Consider the following 21,368-nt stretch of genomic DNA (forward strand, 5'->3'; position numbering starts at 1 on the left):
ACCTCATGATTTTCTGCTAGCTTCCCATTCTTCCCAATTCAACCTCAATTTGTAGCATGAAACAAATAATATGGTTATTCATTAACTTGATAGTTGCATCAAATTTATATGAGAAGGGAAAAAGAAAAGCATGAAAGCTGCAAACTGAAATAGAAATAGGATGCAAGATAAAGACCTTTTTTGACATGCTGCTGTACTATGGGGAGGCAAAACATACTCTGGTCACACAGATCTGGTGCCCTGGCTATTGTGCCTTGCAAGCAAACCACTAACTGAGTCCTCTGACCTTTCTGCTGTTCAAAATGCAGAGCTTTGATAGTGATTATACGAATGACAGCTTTGAAGCCAACAAAAGTCACCTGAAAGTTTGAATCCTTCTTAGCAACAAGGACAAAAAGAAACCAAGAGAGAGCAAATGAGCTACTGCAACCACATGGAGAGTTCATGTCAGCCTGTAGTGTGCACTGTGGTTTAATATGTTTTGTTCTTAGAATTAAACTGCATTTGTACTATTTCACAAGGAGAGCAGCATTGGTTTTGATGCCATCAATGTGTATAGCATCAAACCAACTGAGTTTGAGGAAAATTAAATCCTTTTAACTGTCATCAAGACTCTCATTCAAGCCACAGTTAACAAAATATATGTAAGATGTACAGTACTGATCTGAACATGAACCTGGGATACCTGCTAAAGGAAGGATATTTCTAAATTAGTGAGGGTTCAGGAAAGATTTACCAGGTTGTTGCAAGGCCTGGAGGGTTTGAGTTATATGGAGAGGCTGGATATCTGGGACTTCTTTCGCTGGAGCGTAGAAGGTTGAGGGGTGACCTTATAGAGGTTTATAAAATCAGGAGAGACATAAGTAAGATGAATAGCAAATGTCTTTTCCCTCAGTGCGGGAGTTCAAAACTTGGGCACATATTTTTAAGATAAGAGGAAAAAGATTTAAAAGGGGCCTGAAGGGCAATATTTTCACACAGAGTGGTTCCAATGTGGAACAAACTGCCAGAGAAAGTGGTATATGCACGTACAGCTACAACATTTTAAAAACATTTGGATAGGTAGATGAATAAGAAAGATTTAGAGGGATATAGGCCAAATGCAAGGAAGTGGGACTAGTTTAGTTTGAGAAATTTGGTTGGGATGGATGAGTTGGACCAAAGTGTCTGTTTCCGTGCTGTCCTGTACAGACCACCACTCCTGGTTTTGATCTTGGCCATGATCCATCCTTCAAAATGGCCCTTATTGTCACTCCTGGTCATTCCTCTTTTCAATCTCCATTTGGAGAGTTGCCTGGGGCCACTGCTAGTCCACATTTTCAAGTTAGCAAACTGTCTGATGGACTTAATTAACACTTGAATTAAGAGTTACATTCTGGCATCTTATTTAGGAGTTAATTATTGGAAACTTGGGAACAAATTTGCCACTTAAACTTGCTTTCAGTGTACATCCTACAAGGAAAGTAAGAACATGAACATTATCATTATAATGTATCCTATGCTGACATGGTTCTTCTTCTTGTACATTCTTTTCCTTGCTTTGATGATTTGAACTGCCTTCTTAGTTGATAATTTTAATCTGAATTTGGATTCCCCACATCAATTTATCTACCAGTTTATTATAAATGTATTTATCAAGAAAACATTTATTCATTTTCAGGGAATCTTGAGTGTCTATCATAGCACCTGAAAAATACTTCAAAAGTACGTAGGTATATAATTCAGCCTTAATAAAGTGCAACATTATTGATGAGCTAATGCAAAAATATGTTTTTAGGTATTGACAACGATGAGAATGGTGAAAGTTTCTTGGATGTTTTTGGGACCATTAAAGATGATTTGGAAGAACAGTCCAATGTGCCTGGTAATCAGTATGAACTTGCGCTGGACTTGGAGCTTGATTTTCCCAGAAGTAAGTTCCTTAACTAAAATTCCACTGATTACAATATTTATTTCTAAATATGCCTTCATTTATATTTTTAATGATAATTTCTCCTCTAATATGTGTTGCAATCAATAGATTAAATGATAACATTCTAAATAGTATTTAGCGGAGAAGGAATACAGTGTTTGCAGTTACACTGGTCTTTCAAGGCAGTTGATCATGTATAGAGTGACCATAAAAGGACAATTCAGGGCCTTTATTGAATATTATGAATTTTGATTCAAATTGCAAAAGTAGGGAGATACTATTGAAATAGTACAAGACCTGCACATTAAGTTGCAACATTAGAAATCTATATGATTTTGGCCATTCAGTTAATTAGAAGCACATACTGTAGGTGTGATGGCATAGAGTCATTGGGGTCTGACTTTATAATCAAGAAGACTGACTTGAGAAGATGAAGAATTGATGAACATCTTAATTAAAAATTCTGCATGTGGAACTCAATATGGAATCTTTCAAAATATTCAAATAGTTATGTGAAATGAGTGGGTAGAGAGTAAAGTTTCCATGACAAACATTGTATGTACTTCATCAAATGGTCTGTTTCTCTGTATTCTTTGTTGTGGCAAGTAACATTTGGGAAATCTGTTCAAGTAGCCAATTAACTTGCTCTTGTGAAGTCCCAAATGCGGTCTAACTGAAGCTGACAGTGTTTGGAGTTGTGAGAAATTACATACTATTCTCTCTTTTCAGTCAAAAGTGATTCATTACCTGCATGGTAATTTAATAGATTCCTAGATATTAAAATATGACAATGCAAAAATATAATCATGAAGATTTGATTTTGGTCCCTTCTTTGCAGAGGAAGCTGGAACTAATTCTTACTAGATATAACTTAGTACACAGCTGACACAATTGTCTAAACACTATTAATGAATTAAGCCAAGTTATTAGATCATGTCTTGAGTTAAATAATTGAGCCAAACTAGAAAAATTGAATGTTATCGTATCTTGGATTGACACATGTAGAGTTCTTCTTGAAGCTGGCTGTGAGGATATCTGCTTACTACAGTTCACACTATTTTTAACCAAACATTATCTTATTTGTAGTTGCGCTACGCCAAAATGATTTCTGCCCTGAGTGGTCTGACATGTTAAACATGACACCTCTTGATATTTGCATTACTAGTATTTATCATTGCATCTTGCCAAACAACAAATAACACATTTATGAATACTGTCTGGTTCCTACTGACAAGCCAATCTTCTGTCCAGAAAACTAAGTCTCTTCCGCATTCTGTGTTTGTTCAGATTTCCAGTATCAGCACTATTTTTGCTTTTATTTTGTCCATGACCATACATTACCCACTATACGATTAAGTTTAATTTTCTGCTCACCCTTTAATATGACACCTTACCAAATGCTTATGGAATCTATACACTACGCACCCACTTGTTCCCTTTCTCCACCATAAAAACATCACTTCCTCAAAGAACTCGAGTAAATTAGTTAAAGCCATGTTAACTGTGCCTGATTTCCTTGAACTTGTCTAGGTGCCTTGCTTTAGCATCTTTAATAGTAGGTTCCAATCCTATTTATTATGTTAACTGGCCTATTTCCTGCTTTCTGTCCATCTCCCTTTATTCAAAATAGAGTCACATTTCCTATTTTCCAATGTGATAAAATCTTCCCCAAATCCAGGCATTTTGGAAAATTAAAACCAACTTATCAACTATTAAACAAGCCATTTCTTTTAAGACTTGAGGGTGATACATCAATCCCACAAGTGACTACTTGCTTTTTATCGTTTCTCATCTCTATCCAAACCAATTTTACAACTTGATTTCCTGAACTTCATTGTGCTAATAGCATCATCAATTAACAGAACCATTCTTCCATATTTTCTTGGCTTCCTGTCATTCCTAAATGTCATATATTCATCTTTGTCATCCTGCAGCTATGCCTTTGCACACAGTGGTTGATCCAGAAACTATTGAATCTTTATTTGAAGCATTAGTACAACCTTAGGCATGTCATTTTTTTCCTATTGTTGCATTTCAGTGCTAATACCCTTTAATAGATAAATAAGATTTTACATTTGAACAAGATCTCATATGCACTGGAATTAGAGGTACCTAACTGTCCAAAACAGTACTCAATGGAGCAGAGTTCTTAAATGCTATCTACCCAAAATGCTTTCTATCATAGGCTTGGTGATATTTGTGGGGGGGGGCGGTTTTAAGATCATCGATCATGTTCATTCAAAGAGAATTGGTGTGTTAACAGCTGCTGAAGAGTTGGATACCGAGAGTGAATATCTGTTACCACCAGTATTTGGAGAAGAATATGAGGAACAGACTAGACCTCAGTGTAGAAGAAAGGTATGGGGCCATTTCGTTCAACATAGCCATGGTTTTTCATGTTTTGTACTTAATAATGAAAATTGAACTTTACAGTCTTCTATTTTTAACAACTAGTTTAAAAGCACATTTTTAGTTATATTTAACAAACTTCGATATCTAATTCAGGAAAACTGTACCCCAGTTATCTTCTTATATTGATACCAATATATCCAGTTTTCTTTGTCTCCACGTTGCCTTTGCCTCATTATTTTATCGTATATTTCATACTCTGCAGACATTAAGAAGACAAAGTTATCTTGTTACCTTTATATTAATAAACAAACTACAGATCCATTTGGGGTCATTTATATTTTGTAAAATGCCATTTTACTGATTAAACCAAACTTGCATGTATTAGACTGGTATTTTGTGTCTGGTGCGTCTCGCTTTTAAAATGTGACTAATAAGTTCTGCTTTCATAGGGTGCAAAGAAAAAAGCATTTTCTGATGGTCATTCACAAGATGATAGCATTGTCACTCCTGAGATTGGTTTTACCTTAAGTTACATTTATGGTATAACTGCGTGGAAACATTGGATTGCAACAAAGAAAGCAAAGAGTGAGAATACTGTTGAGATGGATGGATTTAACTCTGCTTGTAAGTTTCTTTGATGATACTTTACATTTCCATGATGTTTAGTCACCGATTCATTGAGTGGAATTTTGTGCTCCCATAGTGGGAGTGAGGTCGAAGGCAGGAATGGCTTTTAATTAGTTGGGAGGGTGACATATTCAATTCTGGCCTCCTCCTGTAACCACCAGAAATAATTTCCATTCTATAGTATCATGCTGACCTTCTCATCCTGCCACCAATTGTGGCTTTCATGTAGTCAATTATGATGGATGCTGAAGGAATTTTCTCGCCAGACCTAGGAAATAACTATGTTGTAGGGCGAGCCTCCAACATCTAGCATTCCAAGAAGCAAATAACCTATAACCTATTTGTCATCTAGATGAGAGAGCATCAGCTGATCAAAGCACTCATTGCCTGATCAAGGATGTGGATATCAGACACGGGAAAAGGCAGCTGTGAGTTTATTGGTCCTGATTATAGATGCTTTTATCATCTACTCTGGGCGACCCATACTTTAATATTTTTCCAACCTCCATTTCCTTTCTACTGCTGCATTTCAACAATGAAGATTATAAGACATAGAGTCATAGAGATGTACTACAGCACGGAAATATCCCCTTTGGTCCTACTCGTTCATGCCGACCAGATATCCCAACCCAATCTACTCCCACCTGCCAGCACCCAGCCCATATCCCTCCAAACCCTTCCTATTTATATACCCATCCAGATGGTTTTTAAATGTTGCAATTGAACTAGCCTCCACCACTTCCTCTGGCAGCTCATTCCATGCATGTACTACCCTTTGCGTGAAAAGGTTGCCTCTTATGTCTATTTTATACCTTTACCCTCTCACCCGCCATTGTGTCTGCTCCATCACCCAGTGAAATCATGGCTGATCTGATCATCCTCAACTCTACTTTCCTGCGCCCTTTTTCTTTAACCCTTTTTCCTCTCACTGATTAAAATCCTGTTCTATCTTAGACTTGAATATATGTAACAATCGAGCCTCGACAGCTCTCTGCAGTAAAGAACTCCACAGATTTGCTTTCTTCTGAGGGAAGAACTCCTCCTCATCTCTATCTTAAAAGTGCAGCCCTATATTTTGAGATTTTACCCTCTTGTCCTCAACCCTCCAACAAGTGGAAGGAACCTTTCTGCATCTACCCTCAAATCCCCTAAGAATCTCATATATTTCTCATTGTCAGTTGAAGCTGAGAGCAGATTTAGGAGCCTGTCGTTTGTTCGACTGGGACAAAGTGCTGAGCTGCCAGTTTTTTGGTGAGACCATTCAGGCTTTGGCAGTGTCTCGGGCTGCAGTGAAAGACCAAGGCTTTGCAGGAATTGGCAGAACCAGAGGGGCAATCTGGGAGCAGGGGAGCCTGGGCCTAGTTTGTTTTTCATTGTGAAAGACTTGAAAATACTGTCTACATAGGACATAAGTGAAGATGTGTCAAGACTAGAATGTCCCAAAGTTAGAAAGGCAGATTCTGATTTGATAAGGTAAAGAGTGAGATGTTTAAACTTGTGCACTGGAATGAAACCTGTGACGGTTGACCACTTCTACTCTCCAGTTAATGAAACTGCAGATTGTAAATATTTTCTTTATTCAATCAGATATTTATAATGCAAGATGATTAGATTCTTGTCCATTACAAAACAAAAAGAAAAGCTCAAGATGTACAAATCTTTTGCAATATGCTAATATTGTATTGTTTGAGAATTGGATAGGTATTGTGAAGTGCTGTTCATTAATCAAAGTACTTTTAGAAAATAGACACAATGCAATTTTCAGATCAATTAGTATTCTAAAATGTATTCTGAACTACATGCTCCTGCTGCAAATTCAACTGGTGTACTTTTTATTTATGAAATCGGTTCTTCATTGAAACAAGTCTAAATGAGAGTCCTTGCAAAATAGGATAAAATTGATATGTTTTGATACAATATTGCTAGCTACCCAGAGAACAATAGAGACAAGTTTCAGCTAATTAAATTTAATTGATGTCAACATTTGGGTCCAGTGACTTTTCTTCAAAATTGAAGAACCCCAGTTCTGAAGAAGGGTCACTGCACCTCGAAGGTTAACCCTGAATGCTCTCCACAGATGTTGCCAGACCTGCTGAGTTTTTCCAGCAGTTTCTGTTTTTGTTTCATATTTCCAGCATCCACAGTTCTTTGTTTTTAGTAAATTGAATTGATGCCTGTTTCAATCACTGCGGCCATGTCATCAAGACTTTGTGGCTCTGTGTAAGACTAAGAAGAAGGCCAGGCCGCTAAGTGAGTGAATTGAGCAGGATGGGTGAGAAAAGGAGCCACTAAGCAAGTGAAGAGGTTTGGGGGGTATTGGAAAGGGAGCAAGTGTGTACAATAGAGAGACATGTGCTATTAATAAGAATGCATATATTTGTGTGGGGAGATGTTGTAGAGAGGGACTTCATTCAGTTCTCTGACACGAAAGAAATGGGAAGCTTGACCAAAGCCTGTATGAATTTACATTAAAAAATGTGGATTTTTTTTTGTATTTATATTCATATCAATAATAGTTTACTGTTATAATTATATATTGTAATAAGACAGCATAGCAACATTCAGTTTTTTGTTTTTATTGGCATCTGAAGTTGAGTTAATTTTCATGAACAAATCCAGCATTTGTTGCCCAACCTTAATTGACCTTGGAAGGTGGTGTTTAAAATAGGATCGCATTGGAAAAAGGGTTGCAAAGCACGATCATCTTTTCTTAATATGGCCTTAATTCTGTGTTATATGCTCTAACTGCATTGAATGCTGAAATATTAAGGTCCCTTTGATGATTTGATAGAAGTGCATTTATCCACACTCTTGAAGTAATGGATGGTTAACAAAGGAACAATTAATGTTTCTATCAATTTGAACTCTTTATAATTCTATCTATTTGAAGAAGCATTTATATTCACCACAGAGTATAAAATATACCTAATAAATAGGTATTGGTACAAACAAATTTCAAATCTTTTGTCCAATGTCACCAATAATAGGCAAACCAATGATGATACCATTAAAATCATTGAATTGAACAAATTCAGGGGTCTTGGGATGTTGTAGAGCATGGTAGATTAATAGAAATGGGAAGAGTGAGACCATGGAGAGAACTGAATACAAATGAAATTTTCAGGAAGCACAGGGAGTGATGAATTGATGAAATTAAAGGTGCATTTGGATTAGGTAGCAGAATTTTGAATGAGTTGAAGTTGATATAAGATGAAAAATGGAAAGCTAGCCAGAGATCATTGAAATAGATAAAAGTGTTAAACTGAAATGGTTTTTTTCCCCACTTCTTCCAGTGTTGGAAAAATCTGCACACATTAAAGGGGAACTGTTGTCATATACTGCAGCAGAGCTTGACTGTGGATTGGCTACATTTATAAAGGAAGTTCGAAGACCAAATGGTGAACATTATGCACCTGATAGCCTCTATTATCTATGCCTAGGAATTCAACAGGTTGGTTAAATAACTAAATTTGCTTATAGATAAACCTTACCACATTGTGTTTGCTTTATTACTGAATGTGCTGTATTTGGTGTTCATTATTTATAAATGTTTTAAATCTAAAGATAACTTATTTTCTAAATGTAGCATTTCAGTCAGATATATCTTATGTTGTGACAAGAATCCAGGCAAGATTTCCTAATTTATTACAGTTCCAGATGGATATCCCAAATTATTAAGCTCCTAGGTGAGGTGGGATGAACTGTTCTAGTCACCCACCATCTCAGTTGGTCACAACAAGGTTAACTTAATGGATTATAGTAGATGTATGAAGACAAATTGACAAGCGAGCATTATATACTGTGACAACTGATCCCCGATGGGCATTGCTAACAAGAGGAACAGGACATTTCTGCAACCCTATACCTTGCTATTAATTCCCCATTAGTTTGCCAAATCTTCACTTTCTAAGTAAGTGTCCATCTTTCTTTTGTCGTATTCTTGAAGACTATTTGTTGCAATTCTTAATTATTAATATAGGTATTTTCAACCAGCTCAATTCTGATGCTAACACTACGTATCTTTGATCTTGGTTCTCCCATAATCATGGGAAATTATTCATTAACTTTTCATTCCATTTTTTGTTAAGTATGTCAATCAGCTCAGCTCTTAACCTCCAAAATATAACTCATTTTTATGGCTGGGTTCCTTCAATTACTAAAGTGAATCACCAATCTGCTTTCTCCAAGGCCAAGGTGAACCACTCAAAACTGATATCTGTCCAGTGTACTTTATAACTGCAATTTTACTAACTTACTTATTTTTTCATTTCTTTTGTGTAGATGAGTTCATTCTAGTCTCTTTCTTTGCATTTTGTCTGTTCTTTATGTCCTGGCAATCTCCTTGTTTATATAACACATCCTGTGCCCTTGCTACAACATGTGATTTTCCATTATGACCTTTAATTTTGTTCTTGGGAAGTGGGTATTACTGGTTAGACCAGCCTTTAATGCCCATCTATAATTGCTTGTGAGAAGCACAAGCTTTATTAATGACTTAGATGAGGGAGTCGAAGGGTGGGTCAGTAAATTTGCAGATGATACGAAGATAGGTGGAGTTGTGGACAGTGAGGAGGGCTGTTGTCGGCTGCAGAGGGACTTAGATATGATGCAGAGCTGGGCTGAGGAGTGGCAGATGGAGTTCAACCCTGCCAAGTGTGAGGTTGTCCATTTTGGAAGAACAAATAAGAATACGGAATACAGGGTTAATGGTAGGGTTCTTAGTCAGGTGGAGGAACAGAGGGATCTTGGGGTCTATGTACATAGATCTTTGAAGGTTGCCACTCAGGTGGATAGAGTTTGTAAGAAGGCCTATGGAGTATTATCGTTCATTAGCAGAGGGATTGAATTCAAGAGTCGTGAAGTGATGTTGCAGCTGTACAGGACTTTGGTTAGGCCACAGTTGGAGTACTGTGTGCAGTTCTGGTCGCCTCACTTTAGGAAAGATGTGGAAGCTTTGGAGAGGGTGCAGAGAAGATTTACCAGGATGTTGCCTGGAATGGAGAGGAAGTCTACGAGGATAGGTTGAGAGTTCTCAGCCTTTTCTCGTTGGAACGGCGAAGGATGAGGGGTTACTTGATAGAGGTTTATAAGATGATCAGAGGAATAGATAGTAGACAGTCAGAAACTTTTCCCCCGGGTACAACAGAGTGTTACAAGGGGACATAAATTTAAGGTGAAGGGTGGAAGGTATAGGGGAGATGTCAGGGGTGGGTTCTTTACCCAGAGAGTGGTGGGGGCATGGAATGCGCTGCCCGTGGGAGTGGTAGAGTCGGAATCATTGGCAACCTTTAAGCGGCATTTGGATAGGTACATGGATGGGTACTTAATCTAGGTTAGAAGTTCGGCACAACATCGTGGGCCGAAGGGCCTGTTCTGTGCTGTATTGTTCTATGTTCTATGTTCTAAGACGATGGTAAACTTCCTTTTTCAACTGCTACAGTAATGTTAGAATGAGAGTTCCAAGATTTTTTCAAGCAGGTGTACCCTACTCAATGGGAAGCTAGGGGGAGTGATTGCTGGGCCCCTTGCTAAGATACTTATAGCATCGATAGCCACAGGTGAGGTGCCGGAAGACTGGAGGTTGGTTAATGTGATGCTACTATTTAAGAAAGGTGGTAAGGAAAAGCCAGTGAACTATAGACCAGTGAGCTTGACATCGGTGATTGGCAAGTTGCTGGAGGGAATCCTGAGAGACAGGATTTACATGCATTTGGAAAGGCAGGGACTGATTAGGGATGCTTAACATGGCTTTGTAGGTGAAAAATCGTGTCTCACTAACTTGATTGAGTTTTTGAAGAAATAACAAACAGGAATGATAAGGACAGAGCAGTGGACATGATCTATATCGACTTCAGTAAGGCATTTCTCATGGTAAACTGGTTAGCAAGATTAGATCATATGGAATACAGGGAGACCTAGCCATCTGGATACAGAACTGGTTTGAAGGTAGAAGACAGAGAATGGTGCTGGGGGGTTGCTTTTCAGATTGGAGACTGGTGACCAGTGGTGTGCCACAAGGTTCGGTGCTGGGTCCACTGCTTTTCATCATTTATATAAATGATTTGGATATGAACATAGGAAGTATGGTTAGTAAGTTTACAGATGATCCCAAAATTGGAAGGGTAGTGGACCAACGAAGAGGGCTACCTCAGAGTACAATGGAACCTTGATCAGATGGGCCAAGGAGTGACAGATGGAGTTTAATGTAGATAAATGTGAGGTGCTGCTTTTTGGAAAGGCAAATCAGGACAGGACTTATACTTAATGGAAAGTCCTGGGGTGTGTTGCTAAACAAAGGGACCTTGGAGTGCAGGTTCATAATTCCTTGAAAATGGAGTCACAGGTAGATAGGGTAGTGAAGAAGTCATTTGGTATTCTTGCCTTTATTGGTCAGGGCATTGAGTATAGAAGTTGGGAGGTACAGGACATTGATTAGACCACTTTTGGAATATTGTGTGCAGTCCTGGTCTCCCTGCTATAGGAAGAATGCTGTGAAACTTAAAAAGGTTCAGAAAAGAATTACAAGAATGTATCCAGGTTTGGAGGGTTTGAGGCTAAATAGGCTGGGGCTATTTTCCATGGAGCTTTGGAGGCTAAGGGGTGATCTTATAGAGGTTTATAAAATCATGAGGGGCATGTATAGGATAAATAGACAAGGTCTTTTCCCCACGGTGGGATTTGAAAACTAGATCCATGATGAGAGGGGAAAGATTTAAAAGGGACCTAAGGGGCAATTTCTTCATGCAGAGGGCGGTGCGTGTATAGAATGAGCCGCCAGAGCAAGTGGTGGAGGCTGGTACAATTACAACATTTAAAAGGCATCTGAATAGGTATATAAGTCATTCTGCTATAACACGCGTTTTGTTAATGCAAATTTGCCATGATGCGATTGACGAATTGGGACACTGTTTCTAAAGCGCAAACTTTTAAAGTGTATAATGGTTATAAAACAATTCCGGGCACATTAGTTTTTAATGGTGCTGCTATTACATGATATTCTTATTACATGGGATTGCACGAGAGTGGAAATACCACATTAAAGCAGAACTGACTGTATGAATAGGAAGGGTTTAGAGGGATGTGGTCCAAATGCTGGCACATGGGACTAGATTTATCTAGGATATCTGGTTGGCATGGACAAGTTGGACCGAAGGATCTGTTTCCATGCTGTACATCTCTATGACTTTATGACTCTATAACTGTAAAGGAATGGTAATACCTTTCCAAGCCAGGATAGGATATAGCATGGAGGAGAGCTAACATATCGTGATACTACCATGTATCTGCTGTCCTTATATTTACTGGTGGTCGAGGTCACAGGTTTGGAAAGTGTAATGGAAGGAGCCTAAAGGATTTAATTTAGTGCATCTTATAGAGGGTGTGCAAGCTGCTGACACCTGTGTGTTTGTACTGGTGGATGGAGTGCCAATCAAGCAGACTCCTTTGTTCTAAATGATGTCAAGTTTCTTGTGTGTTGTTGGAGCTGCACTCATTCAAGCAAGTGGATAATGTTAACAAATCACTTCTGACTTTTGCCTTCTAGATGCTGAACAGGCATTGGGAGACAAATGGTCAGTTACTCACTGTTCAACACTTAGCTTCTGATCTGCTCTTGTAGCCACAGCTTTTGTACAACTGGTCCAGTTCAGTTTTCTGCTCAATGATAATGGTGGGGAATTCACCAATGGTAATGCCATTAACCATCCATTTGCTGCTCAAACATAGTGCTGTTTGTGGGCTTCCTTCACCCTCTCTTTCAGCTGCACTAAACTATTAATGGCGCATAGCTTCTGTTTTCTCTCCCAAAGCTTTTCCTGAGCCCTAACCACAACACTTAGCTCGCCTACTGGCTTCCAAAAGTTCTCCAGAGTTCAGACTGCTCAGAGTCTGATACTGAAGTGCCTTTTCAAGGCAGAGCCTCTTCTGCCTAATCCTAAGTACTTGATTGATTAGCAGTGCAAAGATAGCAACCTTCCCCTCTGACAGCCTCCATCTAACTAACTAAAGCAACACACACAAACACACAACTTCTTGTTGTGTGCAACATATTGAAAACCTCACACCAAGCCCAGACTTTATTCCTAGGCAGGATTAAAACCACTGGAACATCCTGTTCCCAGAATGTTACAATTATCAGAATGCTGACTTAGACAATACAATTGTATATAAAAATGTGTTTAATCACAAATGTATTTCTGCATATTAAAGGAATTTGCCTGGTTAAGTAACTAGCTTCTCAGATAATATCTATTTTTATCAAGAGTTGACAATTTTCTAACCATTGAAAAGTGCATTTCTAGTTTGTAATTGAACTTTTACTGTTTAGATTAGATTAGATTGCTTACAGTGTAGAAACAGGCCCTTCGGCCCAACAAGTCCACACCGACCCGCTGAAGCGCAACCCACCCAGACCCATTTACCCCTGCTCTTAACACTACGGGCAATTTAGCATGGCCAATTCACCTAACCTGCACATTTTTGGACTGTGGGAGGAAACCAGAGCACCCGGAGGAAACCCACGCAGACACGTGGAGAATGTGCAAACTCCACACAGTCAGTCGCCTGAGGCGGGAATTGAACCTGGGTCTCTGGAATTGAACCCGGGTCTCTGGCGCTGTGAGGCAGCAGTGCTAACCACTGTGCCACCATGCCGTCCACAGGCTTTTGTGACAAATATTTTCATCGTTAGCTGGCTATGTACAAAAGTAGCTCTAGCTTGAAACATGTTGTCATACAAAACTTTAATGCAGATACTTCAAGAAATGTAGAAGAGGTTGTTGTTTTGCTTTCTAGCAACAAGCCAGTTTTACTGAAATAACTGTGAAGTGGAATGGTCAAGGAGCCAAACACACAATTTCTTGGAATCATTTCCAGGGAAGCTGTTGTCATTTACAAGAGCCTTTCCCAAGATTTATTCTTGGTATAAGTTCAGAAGAGCTCTCAGCCTTCTTTAGAAACTGATCACCAAGCTCTAGAGAGCAACCTGAAAATGGACAGCCCTCTGATTTTACCTTTGCCAGATCACCAGAAACACTTCTGCTCTTGATTTTGATTTATTTCAAGAATCCACTTGATTGTGTGCTAATCTCTAGTAAATATTGAATGTCAGTTTATTTTTCATGTTACTTGAAACATGACAGAACTATATTTCTATTCTCCTATTGTTTTGACACCACAATTCTATATGGCTCATTTGACATGTTTGAAAGATGGCATTGTGAATTATAATTCTATCTTTGACATTCTGGTTGATTGGTCACAGGATTATTGCAGGTTTATTTTTTTTCCTTCTACAGTATCTATTTGAAAATAATAGAAATGATGACATATTTAGTGACTCCTGCTATCACACATTTAATGAAGAATTTAACACGATCTTGAGGAGTTGGCGACCAAGTATTTTACCAAATGGTAAGAAACTAAATCATAGTTCAATACTCTTTAATTATGCTTTTCCTAAATAAATTGTCAGACCTTTTGATGTAACATAAAAAAAATTTAGCTGTGTAGGTGTATGGAAGGATTTAGAAAAATCTCTACGTTTTGAAAGTGGATACAATGTAGATATTATTTAATTTAAATATTGGATCACATTCCTACTTTTATTGGCATGTAACTGAACATACGTTACATAGATGAATTTTGCTAAGGACATTCTAGTCTGCAAATTTCTAAGACAAAGAGGAATTATATCCTTTTTAATGAAACTTTGTGCAATTACTTGTGAAAAAATAACTAATACCCGCTCTTTTTGATTTTCTGTTCCTCAAAATAAGAAAGCATGGAACCAATTTTTAAAAGGTTCTGAAAAGAGCTGCAAAATGCATTACTTAAATGTCCACTTTCAAGTGAGTTTCCATGTAGGTCCTGATGTTCAATAGAACTCCCAAACTATAATAGGTATTTAGCAAAGCAAGACTTTCCTTACTTTATTTACCCAATCTGACCATCACTTAGTGTCCTTTTCTGTGTTTCCATTCTACACTCAGGCTCTTGAAATTCAGCCATATTGTATATGCTTGTAACAGCTTCCATGTATTGAGTGAAAAATGGGCTGTCCCTGCACCTTTCTCTAAACAGCATAGGTACAGAAAGCTATTCAGCCCATTCAACTAGTTCACCATTCACCATCCATTGATCTGCAACCAAGCTCTGTTAACCCAACATGGTTCCATATACCTTAATATTTTTGGCTAACAAAAATTCTATCGCTCTTTTTGAATTTGCATTTAAATTGAACAAGTATTGACCACCCTTATTGTGGTTAAATTTGCATAATCCTTCATTGCAATGTAAGCCTTGGATCCTTGATACTATTATGCTGAATCTGCACTGTACGTTTTCCAAAGCCAGTTTATTCTTTCTGATGTCCAGAACAGTGTACAATCGTTAGTTCCTCCCTTATCTCTCTCATTGTTCCCTACTGACAATCCAACTTCACAACTACTATGCCAGCTAACATTGCAAGTGATTCTCTTTTCTCAGGTACTGTTTGTGCTTCCTATCAAACCCATTGTCATTATGATCTCCTCAAATAGACGCCTTCTGTCCTTTCTATGGTTACAAATTGTTACTCCTATCATTCCTTTCCTTAGGTGTGTTTTAATTGCCTGAATTTATGACACCAAATTGGAGGTGTAGTGGACAGCGAAGAAGGTTACCTCAGATTACAACAGGATCTTGATCAGATGGGCCAATGGGCTGAGAAGTGGCAGATGGAGTTTAATTCAGATAAATGCGAGGTACTGCATTTTGGGAAAGCAAATCTTAGCAGGACTTATACACTTAATGGTAAGGTCCTAGGGAGTGTTGCTGAGTGTTGGAGTGCAGGTTCATAACTCCTTGAACGTGGAGTTGCAGGTAGATAGGATAGTGAGAAGGCATTTGGTATGCTTTCTTTTATTGGTCAGAGTGTTGAGTACAGGAGTTGGGACGTCATGTTGTGGCTGTATAGGGCATTGGTTAGACCACTGTTGGAATATTGCGTGCAATTCTGGTCTCCTTCCTATTGGAAAAATGTTGTGAAACTTGAAAGTGTTCAGAAAAGTTTTACAAGGATGTTGCCAGTGTTGGTCGATTTGAGCTATGGGTAGAGGCTAAACAGGCTGGGGCTGTTTTCCCTGGAGTGTCAGAGACTGAGGGGTGACCTTATAGGGGGTTACAAAATTATGAGGGATATGGATAGGATAAATAGACAAAGTTTTTATCCTGGGGTGAGGGAATCCAGAACTAGAGGGCACAGATTTAGGGTGAGAGGGGAAAGATATAAAAGGAACCTAAGGGGCAACTTTTTCATGCAGAGGGTGGTACGTGTATGGAATGAGCTGCCAGAGGAAGTGGTAGAGGCTGGTACAATTGCAACATTTAAAGGGCATTTGGATGGGTATATGAATAGGAAGGGTTTGGAGGGATATGGACCGGGTGGGATGGGTTGGGATATCTGGTCGGCATGGACGGCTTGCACCGAAGGGTCTGTTTCCATGCTATACATCTCTATGACTCTATTATGGCTGTCTTTCTGCAATTCCCAAGTTTAATCTTTTCCAATCAGGTTTCAACTCTGCACTGTTCTAAAACAGCTCTGATTAAAATTGGAAATAAGATTATGGTTAACCACATCATTCCCTTAAATGCATCTCTCCATCTCCGTCATATTGACGTCCTTGGTACTTAATCTATTATAGACAGAACACCACCTCCTTTTCATGCCTGTATGCTATTGCCTCTGTTGTCCAGCTCCTCACCTGATCTCTGCACAATCTACCTGACATTGGCTATTTCGCCTGAGATTAACTGCCTCTAATGTCAGCATTAAATACTGTTTAGATTAAAAATTCTAACCTTCATTGTCTGTCAAAACCAACAGACCACCATAGGCATACATGAGCTACATTTTGTAAATGAACTTAACCACTTTGCAGCAGATTTGCAGATCACTTTTGATCTCAATAAATTCAGACTGCTGCCAAAGCAGAACTTCCATATCAGCCTGCACCTAGTACTCCAAATAGTCCAATACCAATATACTTTGAAGGAGAGACCTGAGTTTCTCCAACAATTTCTGCTTTTGTTTCAGATCTTCAGCATCTGCAGTTCTTTGTTTTAAATGATCGTATGGTTTACTAGGCAAGCCTGCCATACGTGATTTGCAGGTATTGTACATGTGAATTTTACATAAACATATGCTCTGTTGCATAATTCGTAATTTCTTTTTTTTAGGGTCAATATTTTCACGTGTTGAAGAGGATTATCTATGGAAATGCAAACAGCTGGGGCCACAGTCACCATTTGTCCTTCTTAATACTTTGCTATATTTTAACACTAAATACTTTGGGTTAAGGACCATTGAACAGCATATGAGACTTTCCTTTGCAAATATTGTCAAACAATGGAATAGAAACTCTGACAATTCTGTATGCATTCGATACAAGGTACCAGCTTTGTGTACAAATGACAATCAAGGTAAAGTTTTTGTTTAGATAATAAACAATTTCCTGTCTTCATTGTCACTTGAATGTATAATAGAGGTTGCGTTTTATTGATTATTTACAATCCCAGGTATCTGTTTCTAAGCATTTTTCCATCATAAGTTTTTTAAGTTTTCAATCTATGAAAGATGTATGATGATGATCAATTACGTGTTTCTCAAATTCCTTTAGAAAAACATTATGCCTATAATATGCGTTCTGGTGGCTGAACTGTAAAGGTCAATCCTAAGTTGTACTTGGTAGAAAACATTTGAGCTTCGTTTTATTTTTAGGCTGATGACAGGGTTGTCAGTCAGTGCTGTTTTTTAGGATTAAATGGAATTAAATCAACTAAATGGAACTAGCAAACTGAGGGCATCCTGATGGACCTTGCTGGCAGCTGATTGAACCAATAATTTGTGGTATGGAGTGTCGCAACAAAGTAGATCTGCAGAAAGCTGTTGCTATCACTGAAGAATGATGAGTTGGTGCAGAGGCTGCTTTGCACAAATTATTTTTGCTCCTTCTGTTTACAAGACAATTTGAAATTTACCATTTAGGGCTTCCTTGCCACCATCACTGTTGAAACCTTTGTAAGAATTTGTAGTACATGGTTCAATGAGTTCTGATCTTGGAAAACTTCGGACATTGTAAGCCTCTGATTTCAATATCAATATTAGTACAAGAGTCATATGTCTGTCCATCCCAGTGATAGGCGCCTGTGAAAGTGGCAGCTGGCTGATAGCCTCTTAGTGATCCCATTTTGAGTCTATTAAGATTTGAAGTTTGGATTTGGTAATGGGTTAAAAAAAAAGTGTTCAGTTCTGTGTAAGAGCACTTCTGGATATGAAATGAAAAGAGTTGAAATTCGCTACAATAACAGAAAATTCAGAATGCTGAATGGTACAGTACTTTGATTTTGACTGAAACCTATGTTAAAAACAACATTTGTATCTGTATTTAAGATTTTTAGATATAAGTTGGGTTTTCCTGGATTGACACAAAGTCCAGTTGAAAGAAATCGAACATAAACATTGTAAATTAGTGAGATGTGTACTAGAAATTCTTAAACTTTGGGTCTGAATGAGAAAATAAGGAGTTTCCCTGGTGGAGAGATCACTGACCAGGGCATAGTTTTAAGGTAAGGAAGTTTATATGGGATGTGAGGGGAAAAATGTTTACACAGAGGGTGGTGGGATTCTGGAACTCACTACCTGTAAGAGTGATAGAGGCAGAACCCCTTATAACATTTAAGAATTATTTAGTTGTATGCTTGAAATGCTAAGTCATACAAGGCTAGGAACCAAATGCTGGCAAATGGGTTTAGAATAATTAGGTGGTGGTTTCTAACTGGCGCAGACTTGATGGGCCCAAAAGCTTTTTTCTGTGGTACAGACCTCTATGATAAATATTATTTGAATGGGGAAAGACTTCAGAAAGCTGCAGCATAGAGGGATTTTAGAGTCCCTTATTTAACCAAAGATATACTGGTGTTGGGGGCAGTCCAGAGAAGGTTCACAAGTTTGATTCTGGGTGTGGAGAGGTTTTCTTATGAAAGAGATGTTTTGTAGTTTGGATCTGTATTCATTGAAGTTTAGAAGAATGAGACAATTAAAAGAGCGACCTAATTAAAACATAAAATTCTTTGGGGTTTGAGAAAGGTAGATGTGTTGAGAAACTATGACCCCTTGTGACACCATCTTGGACCTAAGGGCATAATTTCAAAGTATGGAACTGCCCAATTAAGCTGAGGAAGAAGTTCTTCTGAGAGTAATCAATTTATGGAATTCTTTACCACAAAGGGCTATAGAGTCTAGGTTGGAGACAGGCTGAGACAGACAGATTTTTTAATCAGTAAAGGAATTAAGAGCTGGGAGCAAAGGAAGGAAAGTGGAGTTTAAGGATTCTCACATCAGCCAATATCTCATTGAATGGCAGAGCACACTCCAATGGCCAAATGGCCTACTCGTGCTCCTGTGTCTTATAGTCTAAGCAGCATGCTGTGCAGCTTGCTAATAATTTATTCATATGAAACAGTACTTCAGTATCAGCAAATCGAAATATTTTACATTGTGTTTTCAGACAAAATTACACCAGGAAAAAGAAAACGTGAGGAAGATGATCCTGTGTTCGAACAAAAGGAAAACTTGGCAAATCCATCGCGATGTCCTGTAAAAATGTTTGAGTGCTACCTCTCAAAGTGGTACGGTTAAAACAAACTATTGTTTGTATTCATTACACATATTCTTTGCTACATTTAATTGACATTGCTATAAAGAAATTTTTCAGAACATTTATTCTTGGAAAGTCTGAGCAGCTTGCAAGGTCAGCATTTATGGGCGACATGGTGACTCAATGGTTAGTACTGCTGTCTCACAGCACTGGGTTCAATTGCAGCCTTGGGCGATTGTCTGTGTGGAGTTTGCACATTCTCCCCATGTCTGCGTGGGTTCCTCCGGGTGTTGTGGTTTCCTCCCACTATCCAAAGATAGAATATAGAACAAAAGAGCACAGAACAGGCCCTTTGGCCCTCGATGTTGCACTGACCTGTAAACTATTCTCAGCTAGTCCCCCTACACTATCCCATCATCATCCATGTGCTTATCTAAGAATTGTTTAAATCTCCCTAATGTGGCTGAGTTGACTACATTAGCAGGTAGGGCATTCCACGCCCTTACCACTCTCTGCATAAAGAACCTGCCTCTGACATCTGTCTTAAATCTTTCACCCCTCAATTTGTAATTATGCTCCCTCGTACAAACTGACGTCAATCATCCTAGCAAAAAGACTTTCACTGAATACCCTATCTAATCCTCTGATCATCTTGTATGTAAAGGTATTCAGGTTAGGTGAATTAGCCGTGATAACATTGCCCATTGTGTTCAGGGATGTTTAGGTTAGGATAGTCAGGGGAAATGTAGAGTAATAGGGTAAGGTAATGGGTCTGGGTAGGTTACTCTTTGGAGGCTTGGTGGGCCAAATGGCCTGTTTCCACACTGTAGGGATTCTATGAATTATCGCTGATTGCTCTGAGAAATATTTGCATTGTGCAGACTTCCATTGGATTGTTTAATGGAAATCAGTGTCTCTGACTAGGCTTGTTTGTTGCCTATCCCTAATTGCCCTTGAAATGATGGTTGCGCGCTGCCTTCTTGAATTGCTGCAGTTCATTATGTATGGAAGACTCATACTGCTGTTAGGAAGACTGTGCAAGTTTTCAAAACAACACATTGAAGGAGTAATAATCTAATTTCAGTTCAGAGTAGTGGGAGGTTTAGAAAGGAACTTGCAGGTGGCGGTATTCCCAAGTATCTGCTGACTGTGTCCTTCCAGATGTTAGAAATCAATAGCTTGGAAAGTCCTGTCAAGAAGCCTTGGCCAATTGCTGCAATGCATATTATTGATGGTACACATAACTGCCACTAGAGGGCTGGTGGTGGAGGAAGTGAATGTTCAAATGAATGGGCACTGCAACATGGGATGTTCCATCCTGATATTGTTAAATTTCTTGAGTATTGTTGATGCCACGCTTGTATCCAGACAAAAGAATATTCCAACACACTGTTGATCTGTAATGTGTTAGATAAAGGTCAAGCTTGGGTCAATAGACAATAGTGCAGGAGTAGGCCATTCAGCCCTTCGAGCCTGCACCGCCATTCAACATGATCATGGCTGATCATTCCTAATCAGTATCCTGTTCCTGCCATATCTCCATAACCCTTGATTCCACAATCTTTGAGAGCTCTATCCAACTCTTTCTTAAATGAATCCAGAGACTGGGCCTCCACTGCCCTCTGGGGCAGAGCATTCCACACTCTCTGGGTGAAGAAATTGAAGAAGTTTCTCCTCATCTCTGTCCTAAATGGTCTACCCCATATTTTTAAGCTGTGTCCTCTGGTTCAGCACTCACCCATCAGCGGAAACATGTTTCCTGCCTCCAGAGTGCCCAATCCTTTAATAATCTTATATGTCTCAATCAGATCCCCTCACAGTCTTCTAAACTCAAGGGT

At 38.7% G+C, this 21,368-nt stretch overlaps 1 protein-coding gene across 1 annotated transcript in view; it reads left to right on the forward strand.

Annotated features, from left to right (window-relative positions):
* Positions 1-21,368, forward strand: part of zmym2 (zinc finger, MYM-type 2) — a 95,876-nt gene that overhangs the window by 66,632 nt on the left and 7,876 nt on the right. Inside the window, exons 17-23 of the mRNA XM_043692702.1 lie at positions 1,778-1,912; positions 4,176-4,270; positions 4,714-4,888; positions 8,185-8,342; positions 14,188-14,302; positions 17,111-17,353; positions 19,441-19,561. Of these exons, the coding sequence (XP_043548637.1) occupies positions 1,778-1,912; positions 4,176-4,270; positions 4,714-4,888; positions 8,185-8,342; positions 14,188-14,302; positions 17,111-17,353; positions 19,441-19,561 (1,042 nt within the window). The remainder of the gene's footprint in view (positions 1-1,777; positions 1,913-4,175; positions 4,271-4,713; positions 4,889-8,184; positions 8,343-14,187; positions 14,303-17,110; positions 17,354-19,440; positions 19,562-21,368) is intronic.

The sequence above is a fragment of the Chiloscyllium plagiosum genome, chromosome 6 (assembly GCF_004010195.1).
Source record: "Chiloscyllium plagiosum isolate BGI_BamShark_2017 chromosome 6, ASM401019v2, whole genome shotgun sequence".
In the NCBI taxonomy this organism is placed as follows: Eukaryota; Metazoa; Chordata; class Chondrichthyes; order Orectolobiformes; family Hemiscylliidae; genus Chiloscyllium; species Chiloscyllium plagiosum.